At 40.5% G+C, this 12,364-nt stretch overlaps 2 protein-coding genes across 2 annotated transcripts; both read right to left on the bottom strand.

Annotated features, from left to right (window-relative positions):
- Positions 1–4,538: 4,538 nt before the first annotated feature.
- Positions 4,539–6,327, bottom strand: hoxa9b (homeobox A9b). Its single transcript, XM_038707399.1, has 2 exons — positions 5,716–6,327; positions 4,539–5,211 (listed from the first exon to the last, which is right to left on the bottom strand). Exons 1-2 carry the CDS (start codon positions 6,230–6,232, stop codon positions 4,973–4,975), a joined length of 756 nt encoding a protein of 251 aa, XP_038563327.1. The 5' UTR covers positions 6,233–6,327; the 3' UTR covers positions 4,539–4,972.
- Positions 6,328–8,135: 1,808 nt separating this feature from the next.
- On the bottom strand, positions 8,136–11,557 carry hoxa10b (homeobox A10b). Its single transcript, XM_038707396.1, has 2 exons — positions 9,777–11,557; positions 8,136–8,836 (listed from the first exon to the last, which is right to left on the bottom strand). The coding sequence occupies exons 1-2, from the start codon at positions 10,537–10,539 to the stop codon at positions 8,562–8,564; spliced, it is 1,038 nt and encodes a 345-aa protein (XP_038563324.1). The 5' UTR covers positions 10,540–11,557; the 3' UTR covers positions 8,136–8,561.
- Between the last annotated feature and the right edge of the window lie 807 nt (positions 11,558–12,364).

Here is a 12,364-nt window from a genome sequence, read left to right as displayed (position 1 = left end):
GACTTGGTTAGTGATATAGAAACGAACGGAGCAGCTTTTACACAGCATCAATTGTTTGCTGAGGTGAGTGGGTGTTGGCATTCAGCAGGAATCCCATTCAGACTCATACCTTTCTCTCTTCAGATTCCATGTGAACAAGTCTTTCTCTGGCCTGATTGCCTTCTAGAATAATTCACTTTTGCCATATTTACTTGAAATGTTTGATTTGACTGTACATAACTGTATTTTCAGGAACTGATTTTTACCTTGTAACTGTGTACTCTTATAAGACAGAATTTGTGAACGAATAATATCCTGATACTTGCTATAATATTGTGCTATAATTTAACTGAAAGATATCTGATAAATCTGACTGTGAAATAAATTTAATTTACTCCAAATTTAACCGAATTCCATCTGTACATAGCTCCTTGTCAAGCATTTATGGTTATTTCTACAAATGATTATCTAAGCACATGTATTTATAGGCTAATATTTCAGCCTATTAGAATTTGCAAATAAATGGTGGTTTATATATGGACAGAATTAACCTGGTCAGAGCGCATATATTTAAATCGACTCAGGTGTAGAAACAGAACAACAATACAAAGAGAACAAAGAGCCTTCTGGAAATTCAAACAAACGTCTACAATACAACCTGAAGACTGCATGTTTAGACAAAGGCGCATTGAACATTTTTTATTTTACACAGAAACTACTTTTGAAGTATGTCTGCGGCTCTAGTTCGGGCTGTTATATAAACCATAGCAGCATTTTGTTGCTTGTTTTTAATGAATGCAGACAGAAGACGGTGTCTCGGTGACCTGTGTGCAGGAGCGGCGCGTTTCCCGTCTGTTCTGAGACAACGAGAGACATCTGGGAAGCAAGCAGGCCAAACCTGCGACCATTGACTGGGCTGTTTTTAAGACAAAATGTTTCAATGACTAGCCTGAACTGTGTTGGTTTCATTTATGGTGAGTGTGATGCAAATGCTTAACCAGACTAAAAATAAATGAATAACTGAACAATTACGAAATGTGCATCTGTTTTTGTTTTTCAGTGTGTACAATGATATGGTAAAGTCTTCTTTAATAATTGCACTTACGTTTATATATTAGACCTACACATTTTGCATGGGCCAGGTTTTCTAGCCTATACTGAAATTAGATTTGGTGAAATAATTGAAAGCGTTCATAAAAGTGTTTATTGCATGTTGTTTCCGTCATTAACGTTGCAAATATATCATATATTACATCATATTCTGCCTGTGGGGAAAAAAACAAAAAATACAGCGGTACGATGCAGCGTAATCCTTCTGGAAAATACATTAAGCGTCAAGCCATGTGTGTGTGTGTGTGTGTGTGTGTGTGTGTGTGTGTGTGTGTGTGTGTGTGTGTGTGTGTGTGTGTGTGTGTGTGTGTGTGTCCGTCCTGGAAACAAAGCAGTGTGTTCATAAAAGAATTTTCACATTACAGTTGTTATTTATCGAGCCCCCTGGATTCATGAGAAGATTTGACAGATCACTTCAGGCGCGTTCAGGGGCCGCAAATCCAACTGTTTTGCACGTCGACATGTGCAGAAATATGGAGATAACTGAAAACAAAATCACTTGGTTGATGGTCATCCTGGTCACCTTTTTTTTTCTCTCAGAAATAAAAAGACAAAACAATGAAAAGTTTGGGATCAAAGCAATAAAAGAATGCAACCAAGACATTCACCTACACAACCCACCTTTTAAAAGTCGAACAGCCTGTGTGTCAGTTCTCTGCCTCTTTACTTCAAGTGTCATCGATCAGTTGCCCTGCAGGTAAAGGATAATATGTATATGAGCATGGTTTTAGGAAAGATTGGAAACCAAGAGCATGCTTTCAAACTGAAGAGAGGTTGATGAAATGAAAAATAATAATGCAGGGAAATGCATTGTGGATTTTAAGTGGCTGATAAAGGCAGCGTCCAGAAAGCAAACTCCAAACTCAAGGAGTCTGTTTCCCTCGAAAACAGCATTAAACTGAGGTGTGATTACTATGGCTCAACACAGCGATGAATAATTTTTTTTTAAATACAGCAGACACTAAGGTTTCACAGTAAGTTCACTATCCACTATATAGATTCACACTATTGGCAGTTCTCATTACCTAGACTCCTATGTGCTCATGTCTACTCCCATGAACTTCTCCCCCCAGAGATCACATGTGGCCTCCTCTGTCACCGGTGGTGTCATGAGGTTTGATGTATGGGGGTCATGACATCCAAGCAACTTTCTGTTTTTCTGCAGCATGGCTCCTCAAATGGCTGTTTGTGTGGAAGATATCCACCAAAATATTCATGGGGATCAGACAGGAATGCTATCTACGCACAACACTGGAGTTCTCTGGAGACTCAAGATACCTTAGTGAAGGTTTGAATAGTGGGATGTCACCATCTTATCATGTTCATGAAAAATGGAAATTTCAGTCGTCCTCAATATCTTTACAATTTTCCCAAAAAGGAGTAAGAGACTTAATGAGCTGCATGTTGGTGACCTTTGGGAGTGAGGGAGGGTGAGGAAAAGGGTGAAGTGGAGGGAGGCTGGTGGGATGTTCAAGGAACCCAGGGAGGGAGGGAGGGAGGGAGGGAGGGAGAAGGCTTGGGGTGTCTCTCACATTTTAGGAACTCAAGTTCATCGCTCAGTTGGGATCCAGTGAGGTCCAATTCAGCTCCTGGAAAAGGGGAAGTGACGTCATGTCTCTCTGGACATATGTGTGTGTACCTGTCTGTATAATCACGAGTGATCATCTGTGCATTTCATGTTGGTGCTCATCACATGTAGGACTACAGTTTTCGCACAGTTGCTTATTTATTTATGTAGTACATAAAATGAAAAATATTTGCACTTTACAGCCACAACATTTTGCATCCATATTTGAGAGTGTTTAGAACATGCATGAAGCCATGTGTTATTCATTTTGCCACATATATTCCTCTAAAACTATCCAAAAGCGCAACGTGGAGTCATTTCATAAACTAATTTGTGCCTTTGTCAGATGCAGCTGTAAAAATGTAAAGGAACCCCCTGGCCCAAACAGAACCCCGCTTTAATTAAATAAGGATCCTTAAAGAGCAATTCATGCCACAGATGACGATAAAATGAAACAGAAGACGCAGCGGGATGAGATGATTTACGACGAAAACGACACAACTGCTGCAGGTCTGTAATAAACGGGGAGTGGTCTTTCGGCGTGCCGTGAACGCATCATCCGGTTTGAACTGTGTTCCTCAGATAAGCCGCTGCCTCCACCTGCTGGCAGTCAGAGCGCAGCAGCACACCACTTGTCCAAATTTTATTTTATTTTATTTTTTAACTAAGCCTACATGTTATTTTAACTGTGGCATTTTCTATTTGTTCACCAAATAAAGTGATGTGTGTTGTGGTATTTAAACTAGTTCAGTGTTGTTCTGTCAGTGTGTGTGTGTGTGTGTGTGTGTGTCTGCTGAGACAAAACAACAAACGGATGTTTCTACACTGAGACAGTGCTGGTAGACAGTTGTAAAGTAATTAGACGTTTTAGGACAGACCCATCTGCAATCCTATAGCCTACATCTCCTCTGTGTGTGTGTGTGTGTGTGTGTTACCCCAGTGCTTCAGGCCTATCTTACAACAATATAACATATTTGACTGCTAGCCCCGAGCCTCATTACAAATGCTGGTTTACTGCTGTCACAGAGCTTCTACATGCTTTGCTGTTTTCGCACCTTATAAACAGCCGAGGCTGTGATTGTGGTTTATTGTAGGAGGGCATCTCGTCTAGTTTGTTGGGCGTCCAAAGGCCGCACATGCCCTACAAATAATGCGTATATACACATGCAGCCTTTCAGAAAATAATTAAGTGCAAAATAATCTAGAAATACTAAAACGTTTCACTATTTCTAGAGTTTGCACCACTCTTTAGTTAATTTGTAATTAAACTATACTTCGCTGTGATTTGCTGGTTTGCAATCCATCCTGCAGAATTCGATTATAGGATAGGCCTATATAAAGATAATTCAAGAAATTTCTTTTCATTTTTATATTTAATGTTTCTTTAGAAAGGATGCGCGGACGCTTTAAAATCTGAAATGTTACTGGTCATGTTACAGTCAAAGAAAGACTCCTCTCTTAATTCCGCAATAACATTATTGTAAAATAAATATTATTATTATAAACGCAAATTCATGCCAGAAGGGTTGACAAAAGACTTTCTGGAAGAAAATAAAACGCGGACAGGCCATGGAAGGTTTTTCTATGGCTTATTTTGCTTTTTTGCGCCACAAAACCCAATGGTTGCAAACCAGAAGAGGCAGTAAAAGTCTGTTTCGTTAAATACCTTTTCTGAAATAAAACAGGGTTTTCAGTCCAACTCATTTAAATGACAAAAATAAAAATTCTGATTTTGTGGAAATAGTTTTTTTAAATTAATGAATAAAAGTAAATTAAGTTGTAGTAAGTTTTTTATAGTTAGCATATATGTACTATTGTTAAAATGCTTGGTATGTTTGTTTAATATTGGTCAAAATGAAAACAAATGAATAAGACATAATAACTTTCTCATGTGCTATACAAACTACTCTTTATTTAGGATGAAGCCTGTAACAACGAGGTATTTTAAGTGTGCAGTGTTTCCACAAACGGTTCAAAACTTAACGTTTAAAAAACATCTAGATTGCAAAAACAATAACTTAAACAATGCAAATAGGTAGCTATAAGACATTCATGGAGTCAAGGATACATTCATGCAAATAACAGATGGTCTGTAGTTTAACTATTTCTGTGCTCCAAATACAACACATCTAAATTTGGACACTTTGTCCTCTCGCAAACATAAAACACTGGACATCATAGAAAAAAACACCCAGCATTGTTTTAACAACACAAACTTTACAACAACATGTGTAACAGGTCAGGAATATTAAAGACAGACCCCCCTCTCCCTCCCCCCTGAGGCTCTAATCAGCCACACCACCGGCCAAAACCCAGTTAACTGTCTCTCCGCCGGTCTTTGTTTTCTTTCTTCATCTTCATCCTGCGGTTCTGAAACCAGATTTTCACCTGTCTCTCGGTCAAACTCAGGACTCTCGCTATTTCGTATCTACGGTCCCGGGGGAGGTACATGTTAAACAGAAACTCCTTTTCCAGTTCGAGGATTTGATGCTTTGTGTATGGACAACGCTTTTTTCTGGTGGGCTTCGCATGAAGCCAGTTGGATGATGGGTTATCTGGAAACAGGGGGTCAAACCATGAGAAGGAGAGTTAATACTCTCACAACAGGATTCAAAAACAACACTGGTCTGCTGGCTTTACAGTTTGGGAAGGACATTCTATTTCTGGCAAGATTATATGTGTGTAAAGAAATTAGTTTGGTTTGTTTTCACTCTGACCTGACCTGTTTGAGGACTAAAGATAGCAAATTCCTTACCAAATTCCTTTGAAGTTTTTGTATAATTATACAGTAAAGTGTGTCAATCACCCTGAAGGATATGCGTATATTATATTTACAGAGCTTCAATGCAGATCATGTCATGGAGCTATAGGTCTTTTATCTTTGTATCTCCATGAGCCTAAACAATAGTTTTTATACAAATGGCATGTCAGTTTTATACTAAGCCAAGCCTGTGTTATCCAAAACAATTCATCCACATCAACAAGCTACTAATTCCTAATTTCATTCTAAATGAGTCTATAAAATGACCAAGAATAAAGTGAAACACTGCATTGCTTACTTGCATCTATCTCCCTCTTGTCCTCTACTGACGGGCTCTCTTCAGTGGTTTTAGACGTGGATGTGGTTTCGCAGGGAATTTCCGCAAGGGACGCTTCGTTTCCGATGTCAGACAAAAGAGGTGTGTGGGTCTCCAAAGTTGTACATTCAGCACTCCCAATAAGAGGTTCGGGTTTTATCTCATAATGCATTGCTGTCGATGGTAATCCCGTCAAACACAGGGACGCTGAGACCGGATCCAACGCCCAGGAGCGCGTAAACATGCCATCGCTGTCCCCGCTGGTGTAATGGTGATGTATATAGGTCGGTGTGGCTGTGTCTGGAGGGTGGGCCGGGATGGGATTCCAAGATCCACCAAAAATAGAAGATTTCGCCTGCAAAGGGAAAGACTCGTGTCCGCCATATTCTGTGAGCATCGTCTGCTCCACCCCTGCATCTGATGAGTACCTCGGTGCCATATCTTCATGCTCGGGAAGAGCAGGCGACTCAACGTAATAACTCGTTCCCAACGTCGACATTGCAAAAATGCAAAAGAAAAAAATAGCGCGTTACAGTCCTACAATGTTTAGAAAAAACAGATTCATTGCATATAATGTGCTGCTTTCCTGCGTCAGCTATAGGGGCTCAATGCGTCCGATAAGTTGAACCTTGCCCAAGACTGGATAGGGCGCCCCAAACACGTGACCGTGGGACAGAACAATAAATAATAAATCAGCCTGCTGCTCAAGTAAAGGGCCACCATTTTCCCCACCAATTTTAATAGCAAATCCCCGCGCCTTTATTGGGAAATATTATGTTTTATAAGGAATAAACGTTGTGATTTTTGTCAAGCGATCTGATGTTGGTGTAATCAAACATAGTTGTGAATCTAGAGGGGAGCAGTGGGAGCACGACTTTAAAGCCTCCATTTGTGAAATCACCAAACCTCTTCCCGTAAAACAATTTTATATCCATAAAAATCTAATAAATAAAAATGTATAATAATTGAATAACCTCCATTTATAAACCTCTTACTTTGGGAAACAAATTTCTGGTTCTTTTTAGTGGCTGGAATAATACAAACATTTTCAAGACTTCTTAAACCAGTCTAAAACAAGCAGGGGTGTGTTTGAAGCATCACTGGAGTTTACAAAATCAAAACACATTTAGGGACAGCTTCCAAGATGCACATTTATGTATCTGCAGGGTCGCGGGTCTACTTTGAAGGCAATCTAAGACGTAAAGTGGGGTGAGGTTATTTGGGTGCTATATAACAGTTCTTTTTATCACGGGCAATTGGGTTGTTTTTCTTAAGGTTACAACCTGGCTGTCTAAGCTAAATATCACCAATAAAGCTTAGCCTTTGTGTCCTTTCTCTGGGGCAAGCAGACGCATCCGGCATTTCCTACAGAGAGGCAACTGGCAGACTGCAATGATCATAACCGAGGCCTTGTCTGTCCTTTCCTCCTCTCTTGGACATATACAAGCCTTAATCCTTTCATTTCGCAGTCTGCGTCTTTACTTCCTGCTGTTTAGATCACACAGAGACGCTCAAACTCTTTTGCAGACGTTGTCTGAAATTATAGACATGGTGAAAACTTTGTGTATCTAAGATTAAATTAAACCACTTCCAGATACATATATAATACATTTTAGCTTCATAATGAAAACCCACAGAAAGAGCAAAAATCATATCAAGAGTTCCTTTTACGCACAACAATAAAACACTTTATTGCACTTTTGGATTAATCATTGTTATGTGTTGGAGTCTCTGCCAAATTATTAATACATTGGACCAGTAATTAAAATTGATTCACTTTTCATGATGCGACGAGTTTTACTGAGGTAATCAAGGCAGTTTCCTGTTGTGGGAGAAAAATTGAAGCCCAACAACATGAGACTACCTAAACCACTCAACAGCCCGCTCTCCTCTTCAGGCACTTCTGTTATAATGTGTTTTTAGGGTTTTCAGGGTGTGAAAATTGTGTAGTTAAAGCAGAATTTATAAATCTGTACAGGCTCAAAAGACACTGCATGTTATTCATGATCTAATATGTGCGGCAATTCTCAAACTGTTTTGGAACATTTTGGTTTGTCTTCGTTTTTGCAACAAGGAACCACTTAATAATTTAATTTACAATAATTTTGAACTAATACTAATGACAAAGTCAGTGCTTCTCCACTCATACCGTGGTTTTATATTTAAGTCTGATGTCAAGGACAAAAAGCACCGAAGTGTGCAACGCCGCCAGACATCTATTACAAGCCCAAACTATGAAGAACACCCCTCTCTACTACTGTAATAATATTTACTGTTCACAAAGCGGACCCGGTCCAAAACACAAAGGCTTTAACACCATGCGCTGTACCTATGCCAGCTTCAAGATTTAAACACCGCGTAGCTCCTAGTCCATCTTTCTGAATGAAATAAGAAGTCTGCAGTTGCATCGATGGTTTTATTAATGTCCACCAAAATGTGCAAATATTCATCCGACCTCTTGGGTTCTTTAGCTGTCACATAAAGACCTACATGTAACTGTAACACAAGTATCCCAAGGGTTGTCCAGCATGCAAAGTCCAATGGTTCCCTCAGGTTGAATTTACATATGTACAAGCCTGAAGCTCTGAAAACATTGTGGTCACATTCTGAACATTTTAAACACAATGGATCAACGTTACAAATGTATCCATTTATAAATACATATCCACGACAAAATAAAACAGACGTGAAAAAAACAACAATTAATAAGTTAGCAGTAGGGTCCTGTTTTCCATGGACATTCTCACAGTTGGGTGGGTGGGGAGGGGGGCTCTGCACAGGCGCCCTTGCCATGGCTGGAGGAGGGCGCCAAAGACGCAGACTCAGTCTCACGAGAAACTGAAGTTGCTAGAGAGCTCTCGGATCCGATTCTCCCGGCTCATTTTTTTCAGTTTCATCCTCCTGTTTTGGAACCAGATTTTGACTTGCCTGTCAGTGAGGTGCACACTGCGGCTGATCTCCAGACGACGCTCTCTAGTCAAGTACATGTTGAAGAGAAACTCCTTCTCCAGCTCCAGAGTCTGATGCTTGGTGTAGGGGCAGCGCTTCTTTCGGCCACTCTTTGCTGTGAGCCAGTTGGCTGTACTTTCCATTTTTCCATCTCCTGTGATGAAAATGACACAGGACATTAGGCAACAGGTGGAACAGAAACAGACATCATACTTGGAGGGAAGCCTCATATATTTGTTAGAAATGATGGACTAGGCTGCTAACATTCTAAATCCACATAAACGAAAAATGACATTTCCAATTAATAAAACTGCGCTTTACTGCAAACTACTGAAGATAATGTTTGGTATATAAATTCTACTTTTTGACACCTAGTACACATCCATTTAAGAGTTTAACTACCCGCATAATGACTGATTTCTGTCTTGATTTTTCACTACCATTTTATGCACACATCTCACATCTGCAAATCAGTATTTTTTCCAGAAACTGCTATTTGCACGTTGAGCAGCCTTAACACAGCCTGCAGCCAACTGCACCTTTATTAAGACATAAAACATGTAGCCTGCACAGTCTGCTGAAATTATAGCAAGGCCTGTGCCTTTGATGAGGGGACAAATGACATCACAATCTTGCACAGGACAAATGGGCTGGACAGGAATCAATTGTTGTAGCTATAAATGAAATAATAATGAAACTCTGATCATATTTTAAAACACGAGAATAATTAATGCGCTTTTTAATTATCAAATGTAAAGTTGCCTGTTAAAATAAATCCACAAGACCTGTTTGGATATATTGTAATAAAGCACAGCAGCCTGTTTGTGATCTAAAAACAGTTAATAAAGCACAATAGCTCTGATCCTCGGCTCTGATTGGTTAAGTCATGTTCAATTTCGCCTCATGACCGACAAACCCGTAAGTAGCCTACCAGATAAACGCACAGCTAAGTATCTGTCTGTGGATCTAACTGTTAATACTCTAACAGAAAATCAGCGCTCGTGCCCGTTCTTCGGTGGTCAGAAAACCCCCTTTAATGCCGTCTGAGATTTTTGCAACATATTTCTACAATGTAGGCTATTTCTACTCTTCACCTTTAACGGGCTTCTCTGGACATTCCGCTCTGCAAGTCTCAGTGGGCTCGGGGGAGGATGAGCTTTCCGAGGAGAGGCGGCTGTCCTCCTCTCCGGCCGGGGCGCAGGGCGCAGGGACAGGCGCCTCCTCGTGGCTCTCCCTCCGCTCCGGCTCAGCAGAGGCAGCCTGGGGCTGGGAGGGCTGGTTGTCCAAGCGGGCAGGTCGTTGCAGAGTGAAGTGATTCATGTTTGGCTGGACATCGTGGTAAAGCCTGGAGGACGCGTAGGTCTGAGACAGGCGGAAGTAGCCGGGGACTGGCAAGGTGCTGCCGGCAACTGGGCATGATGCAGTCGAGTAGGAAATGTCATCTACTGTTGCTCCCTTAGGACATTTGTCAGACTCGTAAAGGCAATATGCGCTCTCCTCTTTTATACTCGGCGAGAATGAACACTGAGCCATATGCTGGCCGCTGGGCTGATCCACCCGACATGATCTCGACGTTTCCAGCCACGTTTCCATCCCTTGAACATACGGAGCAGAAGCAGGGGTGCTTGGCTCGTTGCGCTTACTGATCCCCGGGAAACATGAGCCACCCGAGAGTCCATATGAATATTCCGACGCCGGTGGCAAATACACCCCGTTACTTTGGTAATAAGAACCACTGTCGGTTCTCACGTTGATTAAGGAGTCCACGAAAAACGAATTTCCAGCTTGGTTGTTGGGGCATGTCATCGTTGTGGTATAATTTGACGGAGGATGAAGATAGCCCTTTCTGGCTGACATTTCTTGTGCAAAACATTGCTGAATAATTACTGATACTCACGCTTCTCACTGTAGCCTGCAGCCAATTAAAACACCAGGCGACTACAGACTCCTCCCAGTCCGGCCAGGCAGCTCCAGTGTGTCATATATTTTGTTTTAGGCTAAGCAAAGAGAAAACTGTGTGGGGAAAGTGGTGCATCAGAGGATTATAGGTAAATTCTTTAAATCTACTTTGAATCTCAAATTCTGAGCCCCGATCGTCGCCTAGAGCTACCTTAACAACAACCCCTAATTGACAACTCAGTTGTTGAAAGCTGTCCCTAACAATTATGTACAATGTATAGCTTTATGGCCAGTTTTACAGCACTGTAAAAATGAAGGGTTCTAGAGGTGCTGAGTAGCACAGGGTGCATCAAAAATCCAAAAGGTCCTGTGCGACTCTTTGGTCGAAGGACTTCTCGTGCTGCTCTGGAGATTATTATTGGACTTTTTATTCCTCATGGACTGACCAAAAGCAGTGGCATTGTTTCATTTTGCCACATTGCAAACAAATGCAAGACTTCCTTTAGAGCCATCGAGCTTGTCTGATTTTGGTGTGAATATTGTGGATGCAAATGCCATGATTGCGTCCAGACACCTTTTACTGCAAAGACTCTTTTGAGCATTTATTTGTAAAGGTGACACGCAGACAAGCTGAAGTAAGCGTCACAGTTGAACAATGCCCTGGAGCTACATTTTTCTTAACGATCACCTAATACTGGCAAGACTACAAGAGATGTAATGCGTTACTGGATACTGATAGATTACATTAGAACTTGCAAGCATCTCCTTAAAGAACCACTGGGAATTTGTAAGAGTTTTTCCACGTATTTACTCACTATCTACTAAGAACAACACTCTCTTCCAAGGCCTGTACGCGTGTTGCCATTCTTTTAAATTTAAATTCCATCTCAAATTAACACCTACTGACATCCATTCTGCCCACGAATAAAATGCTCAGTAAGTCGTTTAAAGATGTTTTTTTTATATATTTTTTTAAGATCTTGACCGTCTCTCTCTTTGTCCTTTACATGAAACAGGCCGACGCATTTGAGTTGGAGGTAGCATAATGGGAAAAACAGAAAAACTAGTAACCGTGATTCGGCCAGAAAAAACACATAAATTAAATTTGCTTGCATAGGTATGAAAGAAAATATGTGACTTTAGGGGGACTAGTGTTAATGGTAGCCATTTTGTCTTCATTTAAAATAAAGACCATCATCTGAAATGAACCATTTTATAATACAAGTCGCCATGCAAGTGAAAAAGAAATTGGAAATTAGTTGGTTCTCATCATATAAAGCAAACAACTTGTAAACACAAATCGGTAGCGTGGGCTCTTACAATATTTAAAATGAAATAAAATGTCAAGAAATACATCAACCCATGCTTCCTTAGAAGACCGTAAGGTTAGGAGTTTATAACACAAGCCTACAGATTTAGGTCAGCATAAAAATGTCTCCAAAGGTGGGTTTACCCTGAAATACAACATCGGCTACTTCCATTTTCTTAGAAGTCTGGAGCCATAAAGTCTAGAAATCAGAGTTATGTACAGCCATTTTATATGGCGTCAAACCTGCTGCAGTCTAGCCTCAGTGAATGATAATAATCATTAACCCCATTGGATATTTCCTGTGATGTTTCAGTGTGCACTATGGGTGAGCTGTTCTTACATTATTATTCCCATAAAACTTGTTTTTTTTTATTCATTCAATTAGACTATATATATATATTTTAAAAACTTAATGAAAATCCCACACTGACTGTGTTGTGTCGACATGTCTCCCTGTTTGTGTCTATCTATGCC

This window comes from Micropterus salmoides, unplaced genomic scaffold (assembly GCF_014851395.1).
Source record: "Micropterus salmoides isolate LMB-PRFRI ecotype aquatic unplaced genomic scaffold, ASM1485139v1 Ms_hic_scaffold_898, whole genome shotgun sequence".
Lineage (NCBI taxonomy): Eukaryota > Metazoa > Chordata > Actinopteri > Centrarchiformes > Centrarchidae > Micropterus > Micropterus salmoides.
The sequence above is the reverse complement of the archived record's forward strand: the minus strand, read 5'-3'. Positions and strand labels throughout refer to the sequence as shown.

Bases quoted from the DNA above. Each gene is read 5' to 3' on its own strand.
- hoxa9b (XM_038707399.1), bottom strand. From the start codon at position 6,232: ATGTCGACGTTGGGAACGAGTTATTACGTTGAGTCGCCTGCTCTTCCC. The intron at 5,212-5,715 runs GTAAGCAATGCA...CCCTGTTTCCAG, and splicing joins CAAGAGGGAGATAGATGCAA to ATAACCCATCATCCAACTGG.
- hoxa10b (XM_038707396.1), bottom strand. From the start codon at position 10,539: ATGTCAGCCAGAAAGGGCTATCTTCATCCTCCGTCAAATTATACCACA. The intron at 8,837-9,776 runs GTGAAGAGTAGA...TTTTCATCACAG, and splicing joins TCCAGAGAAGCCCGTTAAAG to GAGATGGAAAAATGGAAAGT.